The sequence below is a fragment of the Rhinatrema bivittatum genome, chromosome 9 (genome assembly GCF_901001135.1).
Source record: "Rhinatrema bivittatum chromosome 9, aRhiBiv1.1, whole genome shotgun sequence".
In the NCBI taxonomy this organism is placed as follows: domain Eukaryota; kingdom Metazoa; phylum Chordata; class Amphibia; order Gymnophiona; family Rhinatrematidae; genus Rhinatrema; species Rhinatrema bivittatum.
In genome coordinates, this window is record NC_042623.1 from 34,110,148 (window position 1) to 34,128,580 (window position 18,433).

At 46.1% G+C, this 18,433-nt stretch overlaps 1 protein-coding gene across 1 annotated transcript in view; it reads left to right on the plus strand.

The window, feature by feature from the left end:
• The window catches only part of LOC115099055 (ankyrin-3-like), a 36,345-nt gene that overhangs the window by 17,391 nt on the left and 521 nt on the right, over nt 1–18,433 (plus strand). The window contains exons 4-11 of the mRNA XM_029616332.1: nt 4,498–4,602; nt 4,784–4,879; nt 10,302–10,400; nt 10,493–10,594; nt 15,631–15,750; nt 16,037–16,117; nt 16,337–16,462; nt 17,039–17,132. Of these exons, the coding sequence (XP_029472192.1) occupies nt 4,498–4,602; nt 4,784–4,879; nt 10,302–10,400; nt 10,493–10,594; nt 15,631–15,750; nt 16,037–16,117; nt 16,337–16,462; nt 17,039–17,132 (823 nt within the window). The remainder of the gene's footprint in view (nt 1–4,497; nt 4,603–4,783; nt 4,880–10,301; nt 10,401–10,492; nt 10,595–15,630; nt 15,751–16,036; nt 16,118–16,336; nt 16,463–17,038; nt 17,133–18,433) is intronic.

Consider the following 18,433-nt stretch of genomic DNA (forward strand, 5'->3'; position numbering starts at 1 on the left):
TGTGTGAAGCTTGCTGGGCAGACTGGATGGGCCGTTTGGTCTTCTTCTGCCGTCATTTCTATGTTTCTATGTTTCAAAACCACTGCGTCTTTTGTCTGATAGAACACAGTTTAAAAAGATGCTAAAGGTGCATTTGTTCTGTGAAGCTTTTGACTCCATAGATTAAGGTTAATGCTGTTAATCCATTTTCAAGTGACAGTGAACATGTAATTCCCTGTATTTATTAATCAGTTTATTTTAATGTTTGTTTTTTGTTTTTTGTTTAATCTTTATCAGATTTTTAAATCAAATTAACAAGTTAATCTTAACTTGACAAGAAATAGAGTATAGAGAACACATAAATCAGAAGAAATACTCTTATACAAACATTATTGTCTCAAATACATCTCTGTCAGACCACAATGTGGGGGAAGGCACCCTTGAAGTTATGAAGGAAAAAACTTATAAAATAAGAAAAAGAAAGCCATACATTATGGAGATCGAGCCCAATATTTCATTTTAGTCGGTACACTGAGGGCTTGAGGAAAGGTTAGGCATCTATTTCAGTTTATCATTTAGGAAATTATTTAACTGTGTGGGGGTCAAAGAAAACATATTTGACCCCACTGTATTTAACTACGCATTTACACGGAAAGTATAGCCAAAAAGATGCATCCAAATTCACAACAGCTGGACGCATTAGTAGGAAATGTTTCCTCTTAGATTGAGTTAACTTGGACACATCAGGGAACATGCAAATCTTAAACCCCAAAAATACTTCATCCCTTTTGCGAAAGAACATTTTTAAGACAAAGTCTCGATCAGAATCCAAGGCAAATGTAACCATCAGAGTAGAAGAGGAAATAATTTCTTCTATGGGAGTTTCCAGGAAAGATGATAAATGGTTTATGTCCCCAGGAGCTACTTCAGTTGGAATATTATTCACATTTTGAGCTTTGGCACCAGGCATATAATATGCCTTAGATATAGGTGGAATTAAATTTTCCTTGACTGCCAAAACTTCCATAAAGTATCTGCGAAGCATTTCAATTGGTGTAGTAAATCTTTCTTGGAAAATTTTTTAAAAATTCTGAGGTTACAACGCCTTATAACATTTTCTAAATTTTCCATTTTTTTCTGGAGATATAAATGACCATTTGATATTATAACCATTGATTTCTGGGTTTGTAATTTTTTAGTTTCCAAGGAGTCCACTTGAACTTTTATTCCTGCAATTTGTGTTTGCACAATAGTTAGGGAATTTGAAAAGTCCCGATGTTGCAACAGTGACTGTGCAACTTGATTTGACAAAGTTGCTATTGCTTCCCAAATTAAGTCTAGGGTGATAGCTGGTTTTACCAAGGAAACAGGCAGCACCCCTGATGTGATGGTTGGAGAAAGTCCTGCTGCTGCCGAATTTAGGGGAGCATTAAAAGGTATTGCTTCCTTACCCAGCCGACTTCCAGTTCCCACTGTTCAATCCTCCAAACTGTCTCCAGCCAATGCTGACATTGCCGGCTGTGCACCTTCTCCAAGGTGCAAGGGGAAAATGCTGTGTACGTCAGCACTTCCCGTGGGGGGCGGGGGAGGGGGGGGCAGGTTGCGGAGGAACCCGACTCTGCTCCGTAGATGATAATGATTCTAGATCAGGGGTCACCGGCAAGGGAACACCTCTCTGCGCGGCCCCCAAGGATGCATTCACAGAGCTCACTGTAGGCTCTTGGCTCCGTACCACATGTTGGTCCATCGGACCCGTTCGAGAAGTTCCTTCAGAAGCCTCGGGGAACACTCTGGGTCTTCTTTTCCTCTTTCCCATCGAAAAGGTAAAGTTTGTTTTAGAAATCGCCGAAGAAACCCAGGGTATAAGGAGCGGGTTGGAGCGCGTCTCCTAATGTGTGGCCATCTTGGGACCGCCCCCCCCCCCAAGTTTCTTAATGTTTGTTATTTTAATCACTAGGGTGTTGTGCATTTTATGTATGTTTTTATTGTAACTTGTATCTATACGTGGAGATGGCGAGTAATAAACTCAATAAACCTTTTTTGCACAAAGCATGTTTTCTGCACATAAAATGGACAACCAAACACAAAATGGGGCCCATGAGGCAATTCAAATGAACCACTAATATATTACCTCACTCCATATCAATTATATATCCTCTTTCGTCGGCAATGTGGTCTAAAATTCCTTTATTTTTCGACAATTTTTTTCATTTTCCATTTTTCACAAAATTGTATCTTTTTCACAAATTATGCTTATTGTATTCAATTTTTTACAGAACAGAGTCCAAATACTGCTATTAAGATACTTAATTCCAAACCAATAAAGGTCATGTTGTATTGTTGAGATACTTAGTCCCAAAGCATAAATCTTAGTGGGGATAAAATGAAACTTATAGGGATTTTGAACCCGTGTTCAATGGCAAAGTTCTTAACACTGCATGATTTTCGTATTTGAAGTGCAGATTTTCCAACTGGTATCTCAGTTCAACGATCTTTTCCTGGCAATAATCTTCTTTTATTGAAATATCTCTTTTCATATGTCGACATGTACACGTTTCACAATTGCTAAAGATAATGTCTTAATCGTATCAATAAATAATATTTATAAACCACTAACCTAATAGTTTGTATGACCACTCCGTGCAGCATTTATTTTGGCTAAGACCAGTATCTTAATGTCAACTGCTTCTGAATTTCAGAACATGGCGCTGAAGAAGGTAGAGGGAATAATCTTGTTTAAAGGACGCCTTACGCATGACATCACGATGACTTTGGGCTTACTCATTTTTTATTTGCTTTTTTCATTCATTAAAACAGCTTCTGCTCTGATTTTCATACCGGTATAATTTGTGAAAAAGGGTAGAAAATAAAAAAATGGTAGAAAAATAAAGGAGTTTTAGACTCCGTTTCTGACTAAAGAGGATATATAATTGATATGGAGTGAGGTTATATATTAGTGGTTCTGCACATAAAATACCTGGCACCGGAACTCCTGCTTCCACTTGGAGACTAACATTAGCCCTAGAAACTTTACCCTACCTTGCATTAGGAGTTAAGTGTCGAGTGCTATGAAAACACAAGGTAAGCCAGTGCACTTCACTGCATTGGGGGGTGGGGGTGGAGAGGGGTTAATAGCTAATGCCATTGTTAGCATGGAATTTTCATAAAATGGACAACCAGACGCACATTGCTGGGTACACATTTTTCTGCACAGACCCCTTTGGTGCATTGGCAATAAGGTTAAATGGGACTCTGCCGAGCGCACCTTATTACATGGGCTTCTGTTCTAATCCGGCTGGAATTTGTTGCCAGAGGATGTGGTCAGTGCAGTTAGCATAGCTGGGTTTAAAAAAGGATTGGATAAGTTCTTGGAGGAGAAGTCCATTACCTGCTATTAATTGTTGACTTAGAAAATAGCCACTGCTATTACTAGCAATGGTAACATGGAATAGACTTAGTTTTTGGGTACTTGCCAGGTTGTTATGGCCTGGATTGGCCACTGTTGGAAACAGGATGCTGGGCTTGATAGACCCTTGCTCTGACCCAGTATAGGCATGTTCTTATTCTTAGCTCTGCCATCGACTCTGATCGTGGGTAAATCACTTTATCTCGGATTACCCGGTCACTAAGAGATAACCATTGTGGCGGTGTTCCTTTACATCTCTTCCCTTAGGAATATATTGTTCAGTCTGAGCACCAGCAATATGCTGCCAGGCCTTCCATCCCAGAGTTCATGGATCTGATATGCTTTGATTATACCCTGGGTTGAATTAAAGAGGTTGTATTGATTTTAGAGTATTTATACAGCCATATTAGCCTATATGGCATTGTACAGGGTAACTATGGAAACATCCGTGCAGAGATTACCTGAAGAAAGGACCTGAAGATCTTTATTTTAAAACATTAGTTAACCTCAGAGGTATCAGCTGTACTGAACCACTTTTGGTTTTCTTTTTAACACATTTTATTGTTGGCAGAGTATTCTTTCTAGTCATAGGGATACAAGTCATAAAGGTACCACAGGCAAGGAAGGTCCCCTCTCAAAAAAAACCTCTATTTAGTATTATAACTTGTTTTTATTATTTACAGGAAGACCAGATGTACAAATCTAATGGCTCTAAAATCAGGTGTGAATTAGTGTCCTTTCCTCCTGAATAATATAGAATAATTCTTTTTTTTTTTTTTTTTTTTTTTTTGTGCTGTCTAATTATCCAGATCTCTTTGAAAGTCTCTTGGATTGTAGTTGTTATAATTGGTTGGATTTTTGTTGTGCTGTCTTGTTGGTCAGTTTTAAGTTTTTTACATTTTTTAATCATACTCTGCAGAGAGGAGATTTGCATGGATCTGCAGAATACAAATTTTTGTGAAATAAAATAAATAAATGCATGCAGAGCTTCAGAAACTACAAGGAGGCAGTGTCTGCTGTGCACGCCATCCTTTCATAAGATTTTTCTTTTTATTTTGTGGGGTGAAGGGTATGCTTTGAATCCCCCTTAAAGTTCTTTGCTTCCTTTGTAGAGTGGTTTGACCCCACTCCATTTTGCAGCATTTGGGGGCAGTCAGCAGGTCCTGCGAGAGCTGCTTCAGAGGAGGCCAGACTGCATTGATCTGCAGAGCGATAAGGTGAGTGCAGAGCGCAGGTCTGTCTACGGGAGGGGGCCATGATCCACATTGTTTTGTAAAACATTTGTTGGTTTGGGGTGCCCATCTATATGAAACAGTTTGTAGTAAGGATGTGTATCTATTTCTTTCACTCTGATCTTCTCTCAGTCTGATAAGGAATCTGTCTGTGTATCTGTCTCAGGGCTTTTCTCTGTTGCATGAGGCTGTCCGTGGTAAGCATGTTAAGACTGTGGAGGTTTTGTTAGAAGAAAAGGCTGATTCCAACCTAAAAGACAAGGTAAGCGTTCATGTAGTGCTGTTTATTCCCTCCCATCTCTAGAGTGTTTCCTTCTTAAATAGTTCTTTCAAGGACTTAGGATAATTGGTATTTCTGTCCTATATTATTCAATCTCCTAGCTTGCTTATTAGTCACTATTAGCAAAATGTCCTTTCCTTGCAGCATCCAGAATATCTCTCCCAACTGTCACAGAGGATTCAGAAACCCAGGTATAAATGGTAGACTCTGGTAGAACAAGACCTATGACTGAGACACCCAGTTTCCCTAACTTTGAAGCATATTATATAACCACCCCCACTCCCACTGAGAAGTCAGACATCCAGGATTCAGAATCCCAGGAATAATTGGATTCCAGTGGGCTCTGGCAGAATAAGGTTTATGATGAAGAGACACCCACTCTCTCCCACTGTTACCCTTACATAATGCATTTTCTGCATTGGAAAATAAAGAAACCCCAACGACAGAATATGGTGATGTCTGAAAAGGAAGTAGTCACCCAGTGCACCCAGAAATACTTCAACATGATAAAATGTTATAAAAGAAAGCTGCTTCTGCTGGGAGATTCAATCATCAGAGGAACCAATTTGGGAACGCAGTTTGATGGGATCACAACAGTTAAATAAATGCTTTCCAGGATCCTCAGCTAATAGAAATGCGAACCAGGTGGTCAATGTAATTATCGACGGTAATAAGAACTCTGATATTAATGTTATCCATCTGGGGACCAATGACCTCACTAGAAACTGTGTCCACTAAGTACAGAAAGATTTCCAAAGTCTAGGGAAAAGGATTAGACACATGGCAAAGACTATTGCCTTTTCAGAGGTATTACCTGTTCATGGAAAGGGAAAGAAAAGGTTATATATCACAGAAGGTATATCTTGTTCCCCAATACAGTTAAATCACCATCACATAAAGGAAACATTATTTACTGCACTAAAGAAGACCCTGGAGAAGAACCGATGCTGGTTGACAAGATTGTAGATGGGGATAGGATAGACGAAACTCCATTTACAGAAGAGAATGTATGGGAAGAGCCAGGCAAACTGAAAGTGGACAAGGCAATAGGGCCGGATGAGATACATCCCAGACAAATGAGGAAGCTCAGAGATGACCTGGCGGATCCATTGAAGGACCTGTTCAATAGATCCCTGGAAATGGGAGTGGTGCTGCAGGATTGAAGAAGAGCGATGGTGGTCCTACTTCACAAGAGTGGTAGCAGAGAGGAGACTGGAAACTACAGGCCGATTAACCTCACCTCGGTGGTGGGAAAATTAATGGAGACTCTGCTGAAGCAAAGGATATTGAACTATCTACAATCCAATGGGTTGTTGCATCTGAGGCATCATGGATTGGCCAGGGAAAAGTCCTTTCAGACAAATCTGATTGATTTTTTTTTTATTGGGTGATTAGAGCATTGTATAGAGGAAGAGGGCTCTGTGATCTATTTATTATTTATTTATTTATTTTAAATTCTTATATACCGACATTCCTGAAGAGAGATCATACCGGTTTACAGTACAACAGAACCGTCGCAAAGGAGCGATACAATGAAACATTTGTAAAATTAGAAAATTTGAGACACAAGTAACATGAATAACTCAAATACATATGCAAATTTATTTATTTATTTTTAAATTATTATATTTACATACAAATGTATATTACATTTATATTTATATACAACCCACGTGCAACTTCAACATAATATGTAGTCTATAGATAACTAATAATAAAACTGATAATAATAAAAGATTTATAGTAAATTTATAATAAATAAAAAACATCTGCAATAGGGTACATTGCAAAGGGGAAAAGGGAGAGAAGGGCTGGGGCATGGGGGGGGGGGGCAGAAAAAAGGGGGGGAAGAACGGGAGCAAGGGGGAAAGGGCTCCCAATAATGTCAGGGGAGGAATAGGTCTCAGATGTGGATTCTAAAACCTACATGGATTTTAGCAAAGCTTTTGATATGATCCCTCATAGGAGGCCTGTGAATAAAATGAGAAGCTTGGGGAGTGAGCACCAAGGTGGTGGCATGGATTATAAATTGGTTGACCGATAGGAGTCAGCATATCATGGTAAATGGAACCTACTCTGATGAGAGAACCATGTTAAGTGGAGTGCCACAAGGATCGGTGTTGAGATTGGTTCTGATCAATATCTTTGTGAGCGACATTGTAGAAGGAATAGAAGGTAAAGTTTGTCTATTTGCAGATGATACTAAGATCTGCAACACAGTGGTCATGTCTGAAGAAGTAGAGAGAATGAAATGTAATTTAAGAAAGCTTGAAGAGTGGTCGAAGATTTGGCAGCTGGGATTCAATGCCAGGAAGTGCAGAGTCAAGCATCCAGGGTGTGGTACTCCAAAAGAGCTGTATGTGATGGGGGAGGGGGAGCGGGGTGAAAGACTGATGTGCATGGACCAAGAAAAGGATCTTGGGGTAATAGTGGCTGGCAATCTGAAGATGGCGAAGCAATGTGACAAGGCAATAGCTAAAGTGAGAAGAATGCTGGACTGCATAGAGAGAGGAATAATCAGTAAGAAAAAGGAGGTGATAATGACCTTGTGCAGGTCCTTGGTGAGGCCTCACTTGGAGTACTGTGGTCAGTTCTGGAGCCCGCATCTCAAAAAGGATAGAGACGGGATGGAAGCAACAAAAATGCTGTAGGGACTGTATTGGCAGACTTATGAGGACAGGCTGAAGGATCTGAATGTGTATTTCCTGGAAGAGAGGAAGTGCAGGGGATATAGGATACAGATTTTCAGATACCTAAAAGGTATTAATGGTAGAGATGATTCGGCCGAACCTTTGGGTTCGGCCTTCGTTATCGGCCCGCTGCAGGAAATTTCGTTTTCCCGCTGTTCGGGCCGATTTTATTTCATCTGTCCCCCGAAACAAAGCCCGAAACCCAGGGGGGCAGATGGAGGGTTGTAAAAAACAAACAAACAAAAAAAAAAACCCCAAACCCACCCCAACCCATCAAATTTAATTGCAACCCTCCACCCTCCCGACCACCCCCCCCCCCCACCCAAGACTTACTGAAAGTCTCTGGTGGTCCAGCGGGGGTCCCGGGAGCGATCTCCCACTCTCAGGCCGTCGGCTGCCAGTAATCAAAATGGCGCCGATGGCCCTTTGCCCTTACCATGTGACAGGGGCTATCAGTGCCATTGGCCAGCCTTTGTCACAAGGTCGGAGCATTGGACAGCCGGCGCCATCTTAAATTATGGTGCGGGCCATCCATTGCTCCTACCATTGCTCCTACCGTGTGACAGGGGCCGACCAATGGCATCGATAGCTCCATCACACGATAAGGACAAAGGGTCATCAGCGCCATTTTGATTACTGGCAGCTGACGGCCCAAGAGCGGGAGATCGCTCCTGGGATCCCCGCTGGACCACCAGGGACTTTCGGTACGTTTTGGGGGGTCGGGAGGGTGGGGGGTTGCAATGAATTAAATTTGAAGGGTTTGGGAGAGTTTGGTGGGGGGTTTTTTGTTGGTTTTTTTTAATGTGCCCTTTCTTCTCCCCCCCTCCTGAAGTACGATAAGAAAACCACATGAAATTTCGTGGGTTTCCTTATCGTTTCATCGCCCTTCCGAAATGCGACGAAATAGGAAATATCGTCTCTATTTCCTATTTCGTCGCAAACGAATGCACATCCCTAATTAATGGTGTACAAACTTTGAACCTTTTCCATTGGAAAGAAAACAATAGAACTAGGAGTCACAATATGAAACTCCGGGGGGGGGGGGGGGGGGGGTGACTTAGAACCAACGTCAGGAAATATCTCTTTATGTAGAGAGTAGTGGATGCCTGGAATGTCCTTCTGGAGAAGTTGGTGAAGAGAAAAACAGTCCAAGAATTCAAAGGGGCATTGGATAAACACTGTGAACCTCTAAAGGCTAGAGGATGGAAATAAGAAAAGCATTCTGGTGCAGTGGTTATTACCCTTAGCAGAAGGCATGAAAATTACTACCCTTAACCAATAAGCCTTGATGCTTTTAATGCAATTGCAACATTACTCCCCGCTGAGATGGCTAGAGGACAGAAATGAAGAAAAGTGTGCATGGGGGGGTAACTACGTAGCTGGTGCAGTAGTTACTACCCTTAGCAGAAGACATGGAGATTACTACCCTTATCCAATAAGCATTGATGCTTTTAATGCAACTGTAACATTGCTCTCTGCTTCAACGGCAGGGGGAAAAGGAGAATTGGATTCAGGCAACAACCAAGAGGGCTCCAACTTCTACATTCTGGGGTACTGATGCACAGGACTGCTTCTATGGCCAAGTCATAAGCAAAGCACATCAAGCAGCACTGTCTGAATTTTCAAGAAAGCTCATCATCCAGTAAAAAATGTTGCCAGCTGCAATATGTATGGGTTATCATAAGGCTTGGAGATAACTGCATGGAGCAGCAGTTACAACCTTAAGCTTGCTGGGCAGACTGGATGTACCATTTGGTCCTTTTCTGCTCTCATTACTATATGTTATTGTGAGATGGTGAGATCAGGAGGAACATAGGGCAGTGAAGGAATAGGATGAAGGTGGGAGATGTAAGGGATGTGGGTGGGATAGAGGAAGGGGTTGCAGGACACACTAAGGGCTAGATTTTAAAAGCCCTGCGCGCGTAAATCCGGCCACATTTACGCGCGTAGGGCACTCGCGCACCGGCGCGCCTATTTTGCATAGGCCGCCGGCGCGTGCAAAGCCCTGGGACGCGCAAAAGGGGTGGGGGGGTGGGTCCGGGTGCATGGTGACGATTCATGGGTGTGCCGGGAGGGCTGTCCCGAGTCCCCCGGCACTGCAGCCTGTGCCGGGGGATGCAGAGGCGGCGTGCACAAGTTACGCCTGCTTCAAGCAGGGGTAACTTGCACAACAAAGGTAGGGGGGGGGATTTAGGTAGGGCTGGGGGATGGGTTAGATAGGGGAAGGGAGGGGAAGGTGGGGGGACGCGGAAGGAAAGTTCCCTCCGAGGCCGCTCCGATTTTGGAGCGGCCTTGGAGGGTACGGAAGCAGGCTGCACGGCTCGGCGCACGCAGGCTGCCGATTTTGCGCAGCCTTGCGCGCGCCGACCCCGGATTTTATAAGATACGCGCGGCTACACGCGTATCTTATAAAATCCGGCGTACTTTTTTAAGATCTACCTCTATGGGTGGTATGGGGAATACAGAGCGCTATGGGGGTAGGATAGATGCCAGGTATATTGGGCTGTTTGAAGTGGGATCGAAGAACAGAAAATGCTAGATGATGCAGTGTGGGTTGCACCCTCCCCTCCCCCCCCCCCCCCCCCCCCTCCTCTCTTCTCCTCAGGCAATACAGTATCATATGTTCCCCCTACAAAAGCTGTCATCACTGTGTTTCATGCCCTCCTTCAGCTCCTCAATATGTCTTAATGTTCTGCTCTCATTATCTCTTCTAGAATGGGAATACCCCATTGCACATGGCTGTATCCCAGAAATCCCTGCAGATCTGCCGGTGCATACTGAAACATACACCAGATCTGCAGCTCAGAAACCAGGTTAGATCCTTCACAAGCTTACAGCTCTGGAACAAAAGGGAGTTATTCCAGCCTTCCCCATGCATTCTCATGGTCTCTGGTTTTATGTACAGGATGAGAATACCTGTCTGCACTTGGCGGCGTCAGTAGGCTCACTTCAGATATGCCAGCTTCTGCTTGACCAGGATTCATCACTGGCTACGGCCAGGGATAAGGTATGGCATAGGCATGATTGGGTAGGGTTGGGCTGTGGGAGTAGAATGGCAGCTGCTTCAAGGATGTGGATGCTTGGGAGGCAAGATGCTATTAGAATATGATACTTGAGGTAGTATTGAGGGGGCATATTCAGTAACTAGTAGATTTTGTAAGGTGCGCGTGCTTCCCGGCATGCACACATGGACGCATCGATTTTATAACATGCGGGCGCCGGTGCGCACATGTTATAAAATCAGCGGGCTGCTCGCACATGCATGCTGGATTTTATAATCCACGTGCGCAAGGGAGGATTAAATTCTGCAAATTCGCGCAGTGACGCATTGCAGCCTTCCCCAGTTACCTCCCAGTCTGCTCCCTACCCTAACCTCCCTTCCCCCTCTCCTCCCCAAGCCCTAAATCCTACCGAATCATTTTTTTTGTTGTTGCAATACTTACTTCAGGACCCAATACTTACTTCAGGACCCAACCTGAAGTAAGTTGTTTGCGCCGGCAGAGCAGTGAATGGCGCTGTCCCGGATCGCCCCTTGGAAGAGGCCTGGCGCTTGTGTGCGTAACAGAGGTTATGCACGCGGCCGGACATCTTCTAAAATGTGCATGGCACGCGCAAGGCCCAGCTGCACTCATAGCCCCCATATTCCCCGCGCACAGGGGATTAAAAATCAGGCCTTAAGCCGACAAGCGGACAAGTTATCTGGTTCAAGTTAGCCAGATAATTTGTCCCAGATATTCAGGGAGATAAAACTCCCACTGAACATACTCACCGAAAGTTGTCTGGTTACTTATAGCCAGATAACTTTGAAACCTAGCCAGTAAAGTTGTCTGGTTAAGTAGCACTATAAAAAAAAAAAAAAAATTCCACATTCCCTGTACGTTCCAGGATCAGTCCAGATGGTGGGTTATGTCCCCCTTCCAGCAGATGGAGTCAGACAAAGCTTCGGAGGGTGCTGCCTTATAAACCAGAGCACCCTCTGCTACTCTTCAGTATCTTTCTGACTCCAGCAGATAGGAGCAGGGGAACCTTTGTTTCCCCCAGTACATTGTCAGTGTACTTGTTCTTTTCTCTTACCTCTACTAAGCTTCTTTGGATGGATCAAGCTCTCTAGTTTTAAAAGAAAAAAAAAAAAAAAAGAAGAGATTTTATACTTTCAAACTTGTAGACAGATTTGTTCCTTCTCTCCCTCTGTCTGGTTTTTGTTTTTCTCTTCACCTCTGGCTGTACAGGGTAAGTGGGTATACTTTGGTTTCTTCAGGTTATTTCCCAATACAGCCCGACTGGGGGTGCATGTTGGAGGTTTCAACCTCTCCCCCCCCCCCCTTGCCACGTTCCGACCTGCGGCCCTGAGACGCGCATTCCCCAGGGCTGCCAGCCCCAGAGAGGTCACATTCCTCTGCAGTGCCTGACAGAAGGGAGCAGGAGCTCCTAGGGTCGGTGTGAGTTTTGAAGCGGAGGTCGTCCTTTCCCGCTCTCCGCGGCACTTCTTGCCTTTTCCTCGTGGCCCCCCTCCCCTCCCCTCGGTCATGCCAAGGGCCTTCAGATGTTCGGCGTGCGGAAAGCCCGGGTCATGGCTCTCCCACGAGGGGATCTGCATGAGGTGCCTTCCTAGGGGGGGATGGCACCTCGCAGCCGGCGGGAAGTACAATTTCGCAAAGCCAATCGCGCTCGCAGAGGCAGGCCCCAATCCCGTTTAGCGTGGGAACGGCGGACACCTTGGATGCAGAGCCGGCGGGCCCGGCCCCTACAGAGGACCCATCGGCTGATATTTTGATGCTGTTTCCACCGGTTTTAACACCGGTTTCCCCTCTGGAGCCTGTCCTGCCTGCGGGGGATCCTTCATTTTTGCCCCCTTCGGGCCCGCCCCTGTTTCTACAGATTTTGTGGCTTCTCATGCACAATGCCATTCTGGCCAGGATGTCACAGCCTTCGGATCCTCTCCCTGGCCCCTGCCGCCCAAGGTCCCCAGGATGGCTGACCCTCCTCCTGTGGGAGTCCCCCAGGGAGTAGGGGCCCCGGGGGTCCCTCAGGGGTCCTCTCGGGTGCATTTGGTTCCTCCCCCTGCGGGGGGGGTGGTTGTGGATCAGGGGCCAGACCTGGACTTGGATGAGTCCCCAGGATCCCCTGCTTGCTTCACAAATGGAAGGGGAGGATCCCAGAGTGTTGCGGATTTTCCGAAGGGACGAGTTTGACACTCTTATCCCTCGTATCCTACAAGAACTGGGCATTGAGCCTCGTCTGGATCCACTGGTCCCAATCCGTCAGGAGAAGAAGGGGGATCCTGTTCTGGCGGGGGCTCCACCCTCCGAACAGGCCTTTCCTACTCATCCTACCTTTCTCCAGCTGTTAGCTAGGGAATGGGACTCGCCTGAAGCCTCCCTCAAGGTCAGCAGGGCAAAGGAAAACTGTATCCTCTCCCTGAGGATTTCCTAGAGCTGCTTACGGTCCCGAAGGTTGACTCGGCGGTTTCGCCAGTCACGAAGCGAACAACTATTCCCTGTACGTACCCGGATCAGTCCAGACACCTGGGTTGTGACTCCGCACCAGCAGATGGAGACAGAAGGCAAGACCTCTAGGGCACCATTGGACAAATGGAATCCTCTGTCGCAGGCTTTTCATTTACTGATTTTGTTGGAATTGTCGGTGCGGAACAGTTTATCATGGTGGCTACAGTCTTCCAAACGGCAGCGTGGAGTCAGCCTAGTGGTTCCGGAGTGGGTGGTTCTCACTACCAACGCCAGTCTTTCTGGTTGGGGAGCGGTCTGTGAGCAACAGTCGGCCCAGGGGTACTTAGTCGGTGATGGAGGCCTCGTGGCCTATCAATCGGTTGGAGACCCACGGTACGATTAGCTCTTCAAACCTTTCTTTCCCCTCATTCAGGGACGTTCGGTCAGAGTTTCTGTCGGACAACGCACAACGGTTGCGTACATCAATCGCCAAGGCAGACCAAGGAGTCAAGGAATAACTGGAAAACGAGACAGCTGTTTTCAATGGGCAGAAAGGTACTTGATTCAGCTGGTGGCCTCTCATATTGCAGGGGGTCAACAACGTTTTTCAGGCCGATTTTCTCAGTTCGTCAAACATTAGATTCCAGGCAAGTGAGAGTGGCGGAGTCCGTGATGCGGCTCATTTGGAGACATTGGGGTCGTCACCTCGTCGATTTAAATGGCGACTCGGCTCAATGCGAAAGCTCCTCGGTTTCTTCAGTCGCAGGAGAGAGTCCAGGGCCGAGGGAGTCGACGCTCTAGTTGTGCCTTGCTGCCTCCAAAGTCTTACTGTATGTATTCCCGTCGTGGCCGCTGGTGGGCAAAGTATTGCACAGAATAGAAAAGCACCCAGGAGAGGTGATCCTGGTAGCTCCAGAGTGGCCGCGTTAACCATGGTTCGCGGATCTTGTCAATTTGGCAGTGGACGGTCCATTGCACTGAGTCACCTCTCTGAACTGCTTCGTCAAGGTCCTGTATTTTCTGATCAGGCAGGATCACTTTTGTCTAGCGGCTTGCTTTTGAGAGGCGTCACTTGCGACAGAGAGGATATCCAGAAACCGGTGATTACTACACTTTTACAGGCTCGACGGCAATCCACTTCCCTCTCATATATTCGGGTCTGGAAAGTGTTTGAAAATTGGGTGTTCCGAACGAGGGGGTTCTTGCAGTTCAGGCCTCGATATCTCACTTCTTGTCTTTTCTACAAGAGGGTTGGCTAAAGGTCTTGCCTTTAATTTCCTAAAAGTGCAGGTAGCGGCACTTGCTTGCTTACAAGACAAAATTGAGGGTTATTCCCTGTCTTCTCACCCTGATGTGCAGCGTTTCTTTGGGAGTTAAGAATTTGAGGCCTCCGGTACGGAAAATTTGCCCTTCCTGGAACCTTAATCTGGTTCTGCAAGTATTGTGTGACACACTCCTTTTGAACCTATTCGGAGAGCGACTCTTAAAGATTTAACTCTCAAGGTGGTGTTCTTGGTGGCCATTTGTTCCGCTAGGAGGATTTCAGAATTGCAGGCCTTGTCATGTAGGAATCCTTTTCTTCAAATGTCTGATTCAGGTATAACGTTGCGTACAGTTTCTTCATTTACCCCAAAGGTTGTGTCTGCCTTTCATGTTAATCAGACTATCGAGCTCCCAGTGTTTTCAGACTTGGATGATTCTACGCCGCATGCCCGGGAGCTTAGGCTGTTGGAAATCCACAGAACTTTGCTTTGTTATCTCAAAGTTACTAATGAATTCCGAAGATCGGATCATCTGTTTGTGTTATGGAGCGGCCCAAAGAAGGGGGACCAAGGCCCCCAAAACAATGATTGCCAGGTGGCTTAGGGAGGCTATTGGGTCAGCATACATTCTCAAAGGCCGCCAGGTTCCTGACGGTTTGCGAGCTCATTCGACGCTGGCTCAGGCTGCTTCATGGGCGGAGGCGCAGTTAGTATCTCCGCAAGAGATTTGCAGGGCAGCGACTTGGAAGTCGCTGCATGCTTTTGCAAGGCATTACAGGTTGGATTTGGGATTTTCGGATTATGGATCTTTTGGTGAAGGTGTCTTGCGAGTGGCAGTCTGCAGGTCCCACCCTCTCTAGGAAGCTTTGGTACATCCCAGGAGTCCTGGACTCATCTGGGTACGTACAGGGAAAGAAAATTGGTTCTTACCTGATAATTTTCGTTCCTGTAGTACCAACGGATCAGTCCAGAACCCACCCAGGTTAGAAGAGAGAGTCATCCGCTCAGCTATCACTTTGTCAGCAAACTTCCGTTCTTGTTTGTAAACTTATACCGCTTTTCAAGTTTTTTGAGACGTTTGCAGTTATTTGTGACATTTTTAGTCAGTTATTGCACATGGTGTAATTTTTCAGCTTGGGTACAGATCAATACTGAGCTCCTGCAGGTGGCACCAGGGGTTTTCAAGCAGTGTCAGCGAGGCTTTGTCTGTCTCCATCTGCTGGCAGGGATGACTTAACCCAGGAGTCTGGACTGATCCGTTGGTATACAGGAACAAAAATTATCAGGTAAGAACCGATTTTCTGTCCTTTCTCTGATTCCTGCTTGTTTTGTAGAATGGAGAGTCCTTCCTTTTCCATGCAGTGAGGGGTTCGGCTCAGAGCACCGATAAAGGTTACGTGGAGCTTGTAAGGCAGATCCTGGAGAATTCAGGGTGTGTCCTGTACAGGAATGAGGTTAGTAGACCACCAGTTTGTCACAAACCAAGGTTAAGAACTCAGCTAAGTTTGAAAACAGAAGTTGAAATGTCTCAAGTTGTGGAGTGCAAGTGATAATCTGGCGTTCTCATGTGTGTGAGAGAATGATGGTGTGCCACAGAGGGAAGCTCCATCTCCTGGGACTGGTAGCACAGGATCCCTGCAGAGGGTGATACTTTGGAAGGCAGGGATTAGATCTGTAGACCAGAAGGGATGGTGGAATACTTGTAGTTCTCTTGGATTTTATAGAAGCCTTTCCCCGCAGGCTGGACTGAAGGTGCTGGATGTAGCAAGACTCACGGCCACACCTGTGCCCATCCTTCACTTAATCAGTGAGAAAACTGAGGTAATCATCCCTGTATATTTGCAGAGAGAAATCCCTACCATGTCTTGCTGCGATGTGTTAATACTGTGTCCTTATTAATGATCTTCCTCATTTTCTCTTTCTTCATTCCTCACCCTCCTCTTTTCCTTTTTTTCTCCTTATCCTTTCCCTCCATTTCTATTTTTCCTTCTCTTCTTTCGCCTGCCTCCTCACCTGTCTCTCCCCTCCTGGTAATCTTAGGAGCAACAGAGCTCGGACCTAGCAAAATCCTGCCAACAGCTGAAAAACCGGCCGGTGAAACTCTTCATCTGTGGGCATTGTGGTGTTGGAAAGACCACACTTGTTAATGCTCTACATCGAAAAGAGGTACCAGTACTGTTCTTGCTGTGGGATGGAGGATGAGCAACCGGGGGCATTGTGCAGTTCTCACATGGGCAGGGCCATAACTAGGGGTGGAACCAGAGGAGCAGCCAACCATGGCGCAAAGCCCTTTGGGGTGGGAAAAGCAAGTGAGAGACAGCAGAATATGAAAAGCCTGGATGAGTGCATTACATGCCCAGGTGCTAAAGTGCCTAGTTACAGCTCTGAATAGGTTGGATCGGCTTCTGTTTGTTTAATTATTTATTTACCATTTCTAATTGACTGCTTCCCAGACACAAAAAGAGTAGTCCAAAGCTTTGGCCCAGCATCTCACTTACTGTAGAACTGGTGGATGAGCTGTTGTGAGATTGGTTCCTATAGGCCCAGTGCCGCACTCATTGTGGGATGGTGGTTAGGCTGGTATAGGATAGGGCAGGGAGGCTGCATACAGGGAGAGACCTCTTGTGGTCCCAGTCCTGCACTTCCTGTGGGATAGGGGTAGGAGAACTGGCTTCTATGATTGCATCCACGGCTGCTATTTTTAAGGCTTAATCTGACCATGTCTGTCTCTGTCTGTCTCAGATGGGATGGCTTTCAAAATATCAGTTTCTCTGTGGTAGTCCTGAAGCCCCTCCTTCTACTAAAGGGGTGAATATCACTTACAGCAATCTAGCAGGTAAGTAGGGGTGTGTGGATGTGTACCTGTGAGTAACTTGGTGTGGGCACAGGTGCTGTGGGAGTGAATTGTGTTGCAGCTGGGTGTGGGCACAGGTGCTGTGTGAGTGAATTGTGATGAAGCTGGGTGTGGGCACAGGTGCTGTGTGAGTGAATTGTGATGAAGCAGGGTGTGGGCACAGGTGCTGTGTGAGAGAATTGTGATGAAGCAGGGTGTGGGCACAGGTGCTGTGGGAGTGAATTGTGTTGCAGCTGGGTGTGGGCACAGGTGCTGTGTGAGTGAATTGTGATGAAGCTGGGTGTGGGCACAGGTGCTGTGTGAGTGAATTGTGATGAAGCAGGGTGTGGGCACAGGTGCTGTGTGAGTGAATTGTGATGAAGCAGGGTGTGGGCACAGGTGCTGTGGGAGTGAATTGTGTTGCAGCTGGGTGTGGGCACAGGTGCTGTGTGAGTGAATTGTGATGAAGCTGGGTGTGGGCACAGGTGCTGTGGGAGTGAATTGTTGCAGCAGGGTGTGGGCACAGGTGCTCTGTGAGTGAACTGTGTTGCAGCAGCTGGGTGTGGGTACAGGTGCTGCATATATGTGTTTTCATTCCTCAAGTGGGCAGTGTTTACAGTTAGAGGATGTAATTGAAGGCCTTAAGCTAGTGATTTGCATGTTTCCTGAGCCTGCACTTTGCTTCATCTTTAGGGGTCTCTCTTGTCATTTTTTTGGGGGTGTAAATAATTACAGGCCTGCTGCTGTGTTCTCTGTGCTCTCAGCTTACCTGTGGCCCTAAATCAGAAAAGTGACATTCAGAAACCCCTTGGAGCCCAGTGTCTGCATGCAGCCGTAGCATTAGGATAGGCTGCTGGGACTCACTGGGCAGGAAACCGTAACATTTCCTCCTGTTCCTTTGTGCATCCAGCTCAACTAGAACCAGTCTTTGAAAGGGTTCTCGCAGCATGAGCCTTCATTTGCAGTTAACCAGAATTTTCCCAATTTTTATTCCCTCAACTGTCTCCCTCATTATCGGGCCGATACAGTAAGACGCGAGGGAGAGCCAGCGAGCGCCTGCTCTCCTGACGCGCGCCCAGGCCACTCTCCTGGGCGTGCGATTCAGTAAAAAAAAATATGCAAATGAGGGCCCATGGTAAAAGGAGGCGGCAGCTGTCAGCGGGTTTGACAGCCGACGCTCAATTTACCGGTGTCTGTTTTCAAACCCGCTGACAGTCATGGCTTCAGAAACGGACGCCGGCAAAATTGAGCGTCCGTCTTCCAACCCGCGGGCCGCAGGCAGATTTTAAAATTTTTTTTTTTTT